The sequence below is a fragment of the Oryx dammah genome, unplaced genomic scaffold, assembly GCF_014754425.2.
Source record: "Oryx dammah isolate SB20612 unplaced genomic scaffold, SCBI_Odam_1.1 HiC_scaffold_26, whole genome shotgun sequence".
Taxonomy (NCBI): Eukaryota; Metazoa; Chordata; class Mammalia; order Artiodactyla; family Bovidae; genus Oryx; species Oryx dammah.
In genome coordinates this window covers 74,328,329-74,337,991 of record NW_024070210.1, presented here as the reverse complement: position 1 = coordinate 74,337,991, position 9,663 = coordinate 74,328,329, and the positions used below count along the sequence as shown (strand labels likewise).

The window sequence follows — 9,663 nt, the reverse complement described above, 5'->3', positions numbered from 1 at the left end:
ATGTCCAGTTCTTTGCAACCCCATGGACTGTGGCCTACCAGACTCCTCCATCCATGGGATTTTCCAGGCAAGAATACTGGAGTGGTTTGCCATTTAGTATAGTAGTGTGCAAATGTAATAAGGAAGAAAAAATATATTTACAGCATGGTAACTTTACATCATCTGTTTATAAGATAAATCATCTGTCTATACCTACATCTATATATCTTGTAGGATACAAAATATTGTGTATATTACACATATTACTAACACTAGACATCAAAAAAGAAAAGATAAAGTGAACAGAGACTGATACTTAATCATAACAATTTATATACTGATAATGAAGAAGCAGTAATATAATTGCCTCAAAGTAACCTAGAGTAATCAACACAATTGTTTCATGGTAGCCTTGCTGATTGATAATGAATGAATCACTATAAAATTTTATGGTATATCACTCAGTTCAGCCACTCAGTCGTGTCCAACTCTTTGTGACCCCATGGACTGCAGCACGCCAGGCTTCTCTGTCCATCACCAATTCCCAGAACTTGCTCAAACTCATGTCCATTGAGTCAGTGATGCCATCCAACCATCTCATCTTCTGTCGTCTCCTTCACCTCCTGCCCTCAATCTTTCCCACCATTGAGGTCTTTTCCAGTGAGTCAGTTTTTCACATCAGGTGGCCAAAGGATTGGAGTTTCAGCTTCAGCATCAGTCCTTCCAACGAATATTTAGGACTGATTTCTTTTAGGATTGACTGGTTTGATCTCCTTGCAGTTCCAAGGACCCTCAAGAATATTCTCCAACACCACAGTTTAAAAGCATCAATTCTTCAGCGCTCAGCTTTCTTTATGGTCCAGCTCTCACATCCATACATGACTACTGGAAAAACCATAGCTTTCACTAGACAAACCTTTTTCAGCAAAGGAATGTCTCTGCTTTTTAATGTGCTGTTTAGCTTGGTCATAGCTTTTCTTCCAAGGAGCAGGAGTCTTTTAATTTCATGGCCTCAAGCACTATCTTCAGTGATCTGGGACCCCAGAAAAATAAAGTCTGTCACTGTTTCCATTGTTTCCCCATCTATTTGCCATGAAGTGATGGGACCAGATGACATGATCTTTGTTTTTTAAATGTTGAGTTTTAGCCAGCTTTTTCACTCTCTCACTTTCATCAAGAGGCTCTTTAGTTCTTCTTCGCTTTCTGCCATAAGGGTGGTGTCATCTGTGTATCTGAGGTTATTGATATTTCTCCCGGCAATCTTGATTCCAACTTTTGCTTTATCCAGCCCTGCATTTCGCATGATGTACTCTGCATATGTTAAATAATCAGGGTGACAATATATAGCCTTGACGTACTCCTTTCCCTATTTGAAACCAGTCTGTTGTTCTATGTCCGGTTCTAACTGTTGCTTCCTGAGCTGCATACAGATTTGTCAGGAGGCAGATCAGGTGGTCTGTTATTCCCATCTCTTGAAGAATTTTCCACAGTTTGCTGTGATCCACACAGTCAAAGGCTTTGATGTAGTCAATGAAGCAGAAGTAGATGTTTTCCAAGAAACTTGTTGCTTTTTTGATGATCCAATAGATGTTGGCAATTTGATCTCTGGTTCCTCTGCCTTTTCTAAATCCAGCTTGAACATCTGGCAATTCACGGTTCATGTACTGTTGAAGTCTGGCTTGGAGAATTGTGAGCATTACTCTGCTAGCATGTGAGATGAGTGCAATTATGCAGTAGTTTGAACATTCTTTGGCATTACCTTTCTTTGGGGTTGGAATGAAAACTAACCTTTTCCAGTCCTGTGGCCACTGCTGAGTTTTCCAAATTTGCTGGCATATAGAGTGCAGCACTTTAACAGAATCATCTTTACAGATTTGAAATAGCTCAGCTGGAATTCCATCACCTTCACTGGCTTTGTTCATAATGATGCTTCCTAAGGCCCACTTGACTTCAGACTGACTCCAGGATGTCTGGCTCTAGGTGAGTGATCACACCATCATGGTTATCTCGGTCATGAAGATCTTTTTTGTATAGTTCTTCTATGTATTCTTGCCACCTCTTCTTAATATCTTCTGCTTCTGTTAGGTCCATACCATTTCTGTCCTTTATTGTGCCCAGCTTTGAATGAAATGTTCCCTCAGTATCTCTAGTTTTCTTGAATAGATATCTAGTCTTTCCCATTCTACTGTTTTCCTCTATTTCTTTGCATTGATCACTGAAGAAGGCTTTCTTATCTCTCCTTCCTATTCTTTGGAACTCTGCATTCAAATGGGTATGTCTTTTCTTTTCTCCTTTGCCTTTAGCTTCTCTTCTTTTCTCAGTTATTTGTAATGCCTCCCCAGACAACCATTTTGCCTTTTTGCATTTCTTTTTCTTGAGGATGGTCTTGATCACTGCCTCCTGAACAATGTCATGAACCTCTATCCATAATTCTTCAGGCACTCTGTCTATCAGATCTAGTCCCTTTAATTTATTTGTCACTTTCATTGTATAGTCATAAGTGTTTTGATTTAGGTCATACCTGAATGGCTTATTGGTTTTCCCTACTTTCTTCAATTTAAGTCTGAATTTGGCAATAAGGAGTTCATGATCTGAGCCACATCAGCTCCTGGTCTTGATTTTGTTGGCTGTATAGAGCTTCTCCATCTTCGGCTGCAAAGAATATAATCAATCTGATTTTGGTATTGACTGTCTGGTGATGTCCATGTGTAGAGTCATCTCTTGTGTTATTGGAGGAGGGTGTTTGCTATGACCAGTGCATTCTCTTGGCAAAACTCTGTTAGCCTTTGCCCTGCTTTATTTTGTACTCCAAGGCCAGAATATATACTCTTGAAACAGTGGAGTGGATAGCCTTTCCCTTCTCCAGGGTATCTCCCTAACTCAGGGATAGAATCCAGGTCTCCTGCATTACAGGTGGATTCTTTCCCACTGAGCCACAGGGAAGCCAAAGAATACTGGAGTAGGTAGCCTGTCCCTTCTCCAGTGGATCTTCGTGGCCCAGGAATCAAACCAGGGTCTCCTGCATTGCAGGCGGATTCTTTACCAACTGACCTATCAGAGAAGCCCTTTATGGTATACCGCATCACAATAATATTTATACCTTAGCACTGGAAACATTGTTAGAGTTTTTAAAGCATACTTACTTGTGATCGCAAACTGATAGGTAGTGTCTCCAATTACTATATAGTAAAGTAATTTTAGAAACCCAAGTTATGAAAGATTAAGGAAACTAGCACACTGTTAATTTTATATTAAATATTAATCACCTTATGTCTATATAAGGACAGGCTATCCACTTCAATATAAGTTTTGCACAATGCTCTATGGGTATATTTTTGTGTATTTATGGAAAAATCCACATGTAAATGGACTCACAAAGTTCAAATTCATATTGTTCAAGGGACAACTGTACTTGTTATTCAGAGTTTTAGGAAACAATTATTTTTGATTGTAAATTTTCAGTGAATGGGACTGAGGAAGGCAGATGCAGTTCTTAACTTTGTAGAACTTACAGCCTAGGTGGGAAGGAGAAATTGAACAAACAATTACATATCTGTTAATACTGCTAGAATACAGTGTGCTTTGAGAGCAAATCAATTAAACTTATACAAGATAATTTCTAAGAAAATATAAATATTAATATTTTTCTTATTTATGAAATATATTTTCTGATAGAAAAGTCTGCTACTCCCTGTATGTCAATAGTGTTTTATTTTCTTATTCACTCTCATATGTCTCATGTACTGAGTGCTATGAGGGCAAATGAAATAAAGTAAACATAATATTTACTGAATACTTACTATCACCTAACTTCCCTTGTAGCTCAGTCGGTAAAGAATCTGTCTGCAATTCAAGAGACCTGGGTTCGATCCCTAGGTCAGGAAGATCCCTTGGAGAAGGAAATAGCAACCCACTCTAGTATCCTTGCCTGAAAAATCTCATGGACAGAGGAGGCTGGTGGGCTGCAGTCCATGGGGTCACAAAGAGTCAGGCACGACTGAGCGACTGACACTTACTCACTTACTTACTATGGCCTCATGTCTAGATGCATTAGTTATTCTACTAATTGCAATTGCATAGGTAAATAAACTAAAGCTCAAAGAATTTAAGCAACTCATCCAAGATAAAGCTATCAATGGATGAACTTTAGTATAAATCTTGAAATCTAAATCCAAAACCCATATTCCCTTCGCTAAGTTATGTTATATCTCTAGAATTCATAATCACATGATCCTGGGATAAGTGCTTATACAGAGATTCGTACAAAATGGTTTCCACTACATTGTGCATTTCATAGTTTTAAGATTTTCAGATCATTTGCTAAGAACCCTAAGACAATGTTTCTCAAATTACCTGTGTTAAAGGATAAGATTTTTCCCTTTATTTCTAGTTCTTCATGGACTATTACTTTTGTAAAGTACAAAACTTGGCATCACTGTATATCAAATTGCTAGAGAAGTTTTTAAATACTAACTCACAGACTCTCTACCTGGTATGATACAAATTAGTAACAGACAGTTCATGGACCTGCATCTCTCTAGACCACTTTGTAGGGAGTACAAATATGAATAAGCCAAAATCCCTGCCTTCAAGAAGCTTAGAGTCTACTTGGTAAGTTAGAATTGTTATCAGTTCACTATAATTCAAGGACAATAAAATAAATGCTACTAATAGTAAGCCAAAACTGTGTAAATATGGTAAACCTTTAAATAATATTGAAGGTGAATGTGTTCCCATGGGTGGGGCCAAGTGAAAGTTTGTAGGCTTGAAAGAGATGGCAGTAGTGATTAGTTCATTGTAACTAGGATTGGATCATATTGGTTTTGAACCCAAATTCAAAGGGTTGAGGTTGAATTCCTTATGCTAATGCTGAAGATCTTGTATCTCATGAGTAATACAGGGCATCAATCCTGGGAGGAAGCAGAGGGTATTACATGCATAAAAAATAAGGTGCTAAGAATAGCCCCATATGATGGCCATCAGTTTTCCTGTGTAAAGACATTTTAAGGTCACGAGCATATTAGGTCAGTTCTAATGCTAATGTAGAAATAGGCTTTCACAACTGTAATCCCTTTTCTTCTAATTTATTATTAACATAATTATCATGATTTACATTTTTTCTATTGTCCTCCTTCAGGTAGTAATGCTAACAAAGCTAATGGATGGAGCAAATCAGTCTGTGGTGTCAGAGTTCGTGCTCCTGGGACTCACCAACTCCTGGGAGATCCAGCTACTCCTCTTTGTGTTCTCATCCACATTTTATGTGGCAAGCATGATGGGAAACTCTCTCATTATTCTCACTGTGACTTGTGACCCTCATTTACACTCTCCCATGTACTTTCTGTTGGCCAACCTCTCCTTCATTGACCTGGGAGTTTCTTCTGTCACTTCTCCCAAGATGATTTATGACCTTTTCAGAAAGCATAAAGTCATCTCCTTTAGAGGCTGCATTGCTCAGATCTTCTTCATCCACATCGTTGGTGGTGTGGAGATGATGCTGCTCATAGCCATGGCCTTTGACAGATATGTTGCAATATGTAAGCCTCTCCATTATCCGACCATCATGAGCCCTAGAATGTGCATCTCCTTTTTAGTGGCTGCCTGGATAATAGGCTTTATCCACTCCATGGTTCAACTACCTTTAGTGGGAAAATTACCCTTCTGTGGCCCAAATGTGTTGGACAGCTTTTACTGTGACCTTCCTCGGCTGATCAAACTTGCCTGCATAGACACGTACCAGCTAGAATTCATGGTCATGGCCAACAGTGGATTCATCTCTATTGGCTCCTTCTTCATTCTGATCATTTCCTACATTGTCATCATTCTCACTGTTCAGAAACACTCTTCAGGTGGTTCATCTAAGGCTCTGTCCACACTTTCAGCTCACATCACTGTAGTAGCTGTGTTCTTTGGTCCTTTGACTTTTATCTATACATGGCCATTTCCTTCCACACACCTGGATAAGTTTTTGGCCATCTTTTATGCAGTTCTCACTCCTTTCCTGAATCCAGTCATTTATACATTCAGGAATCAAGAAATGAAAGTGGCAATGAAGAGAGTATGCAGACAGTTAGTGAGTTATAAAAAGATCTCTTTATTGATGCCTGTATTGTAATGCCCTTGTTAATTAATGATGTTCAGTGCTGATGATCAAACTCAGAGAAAAACTTTTCTTTATCCTACTTTCATTTTATTATGCACACTGATAGCAAGTCCACTTTGTCTTTCACTTAGGAGGTAGCAAAATTCACTTTTGAAAAGAGAAAAGGAATTATATATGAAGCATCTATATTCAAATATTGTAGTAATCTGAGCCTCAGATCCTAAGGAATAATGTTTATGTGCAGTAACTATTAGAAATACAAAACATGGAACACTTTCTTAAGGCCTTAAGAACAGGGAGAACCTGTCTGGCTCCTTTTAACAAAGCATGCCTCATGGTCAGGAATTCCTAACACCCAATAGGAGATGTGCTAAGTGAGGACTGAACTGAGTCTTCCTATTGGATGCTGCAGCTTGCCCACATTCTATCCTTCCTTTGGCTCTCTGCCAGGGCTGTGCAAAGACGGCAGAATCTTCAAGAGCAAACACACAGTATCTTTGAGAACAAACTTGTATGAGGTCACGTATCTCTCAGTAGAAACCAAAGGAACTGTTCTTGGAATACAAAGAGCTGAGAAACACGAGGATTTTCTCTGTGATTAGAATTATGCTGCTCAAACCCCATTGCATTTTCATGCCTCTTTTCTTCCTATGTCTTCCTTTTTAATTTTCTTCAGCCACTTATGGTCTCTGGGCTAGGAAAACCTTTCCTCTCCTCTCTCTTTTCTTCCCTTCCCATTATTCCTCTTCCTTTCCCCACTTCCCAAAATTTGCTGCTATTTTCCCTTTGAACTTCCCTTACTGCTGCCCCTTTAAAATTGCCCTCTTGTAATTATTATAAATTACCTCCTCAATCAGTTTCATGTTTGAAAGACTGATTGTTTTGGTCCTGGGAGCTGAGCCCTGTAATGTGAGTGAAAGGAGAATAACTAAATGGCAAGGGTAGGGCTCACTTACAGAAGTTTCTTTCATATTTTCAACTGACCCACAATAAGGAACACTGTATATGCTGTAATACATACCACACTCCATCTCCATAAGGAACTTAAAAGAACTTAAAGTTTTACATAATTGTATTTATTTTTTGAAAAATAGTTTTTTCTTCTCTTTCATCTTTTTTTCAACTTCTGTTTACAGTCAATAGTTTTTGAACAACAGAATCTATGCTAAGAAAATTAAACAATAGATGGATAGTAATATTTACCACTTCTAGTTCAAAGCAGAATGAATACTCTAAGATAAATGTGTTATGTCATTATGATAGTGAATGTAAAACTCTAGTCTTGCTTTAATATAATATTTGGTAGTACAGCATTTCTAAGTTTTTTTTTAAAATAAGTCCATCAAAGCTGAGCTGTGCAAACTTTGTCAGAATTTTAACACATGATTATTTTGTATCCAACTCATTACTTGAAATTACATATATATATCCTCTTATAAAGACTTTGGTTATTATACAAAATGAGATAAGCAACTGGATTTTGAACTAGGGAACAACAGGCTTACATTTTCAGTGTAAGCTGAAAATGGATCATTCTGGCTGCTTCATGCTTCAGAGCTTCAAGGATACAGTCAGGGAAATTATTAGAAGTCATTGCAATAATTCTAGCATGATGATACTGACTTAGATCAGAGTGATAAAGGTAGAGGTAGTGAGACATGATACAGTCTCGATAGATTGACATGATGTGTAATGAAATGTCCAGCACTATAGATATCCTTGACAAGTTGGAAACTGTGAAATAGTGCACCTCATTACAGAATTTTCATATAAAGATAAACAAAACCCCAAATCTACAAAATTATGAAAGATACTAATAGGGTAAATACACACTTAGTCACTACCTTTAAAAAAGACACCAGAATAAAGAGGCATTTGAAGCTTTAAAAAGGAGTCTGAGAGAAATAAAGTGAAGTGATCCCTCACACAATAGCTCAATAGCACAAACAGTGACACAGGATTAATATATTGTCAAGGCCCAGCTCAAGTTTTTGGTATATGATATATATCATTAAAAACATATTAGCCACATATACTACAATAAAGGGCTTCCCTGGTGGCTCAGCTGGTAAAGAATGCAGGAGACCTGGGTTTGATCCCTGGGTTGGGAAGATCCCCTGGAGAAGGGAAAGGCTACCCACTCCAGTACTCTGGCCTGGAGAATTCCATGGACTGTATAGAAGAACATGGGGTCACAAAGAGTTGGACACTACTGAGCAACTTTCACTTTCACTACAATAAATGGCAAATGGTACAATGAAGTCATTCTCTTTATGTGTTTTATGCATTTGTTCCATGGAGACATCTAGAGTTATGGTAAAATTGTGTATATTTAACTGGAGACCCCAGAAGTAAATACTGAAATATTATAGCCAAATGTCAGTTGTACCTCTTAAGTTTACTCTGCATCTCTAAGGAGTTAGCCTCTATTTATAGGTATAGAGCCAGGGTGAATTAAACACTGAAGAATATTTACTTCTGAAAGTAAAGAGCTAATAACTGTCACTGCTATACTAGAACAATTTTTCTGTAACTGAAATCTGATAATTATCTGAAACCTAGGCAAAAGGAAATTGCAAACATTCTTCACACTTCCACCAAGGCCAATAGGTAAAGAATTTCTATACATATTCAAAGTTCCATAGGACTGAGTGAGGAGAGAGAAAGCATTTGAAATAGTATTCAAACGACTCCATGAAAGATAGAATTAAAATTACATAAAGAACCATGACATTTCATGAACACTTTCAAAAACCTAGAGGAAAATATGCTCCAAACTAAAATATAAGAGAAAGCCATCAGCAAATGAATGGATAAGAAAGCTCTGGTACATATACACAATAGAGTATTACACAGCCATTAAAAAGAATACATTTGAATCAGTTCTAATGAGGTGGATGAAACTGGAACCTATTATACAGAGTGAAGTAAGCCAGAAAGAAAAACACCAATACAGTATATTAATGCATATATATGGAATTTAGAAAGATGGTAACGATAACCCTGTATGCAAGACAGCAAAAGAGACATAGATGTATAGAACAGTCTTTTGGACTCTGTGGGAGAAGAGAGGTGGGATGATTTGGGAGAATGGCATTGAAACATGTATAATATCATATATGAAACGAATCGCCAGTCCAGGTGATGCATGATACTGGATGCTTGGGGCTGGTGCACTGGGACAACCCAGAGGGATGGTACGGGGAGGGAGGTGGGAGGGGGGTTCAGGATGGGGAACACGTGTACACCTGTGGCGGATTCATGTCTATATATGGCAAAGCCAATACAATATTGTAAAGTAATTAGCCTCCAATTAAAATAAATATACATTTTTTTTAAAAAAATAAATAAACAAAGAGAGAAAGCACACTGGGCTTTCAATAAATGAAATGATGTAAGCAAAGGAAGGACTGATGCTGAAGCTGAAACTCCAATACTTTGGCCACCTGATGCAAAGAGCTGATTGTTTTGAAAAGACCCTGATGCTGGGAAAGATTGAAGGTGAGAGGAGAATGGGGATGACAGAGGATGAGATGATTGGATGGCATCATGACTCAATGGACATGAGTTTGGGTAAACTC

General features: G+C 37.9%; 1 protein-coding gene across 1 annotated transcript; it reads left to right on the top strand.

The window, feature by feature from the left end:
* Positions 1-5,137: 5,137 nt before the first annotated feature.
* On the top strand, positions 5,138-8,756 carry LOC120853277 (olfactory receptor 4F3/4F16/4F29-like). Its single transcript, XM_040227016.1, has 2 exons — positions 5,138-6,048; positions 8,750-8,756. Exons 1-2 carry the CDS (start codon positions 5,138-5,140, stop codon positions 8,754-8,756), a joined length of 918 nt encoding a protein of 305 aa, XP_040082950.1.
* Positions 8,757-9,663: the final 907 nt, after the last annotated feature.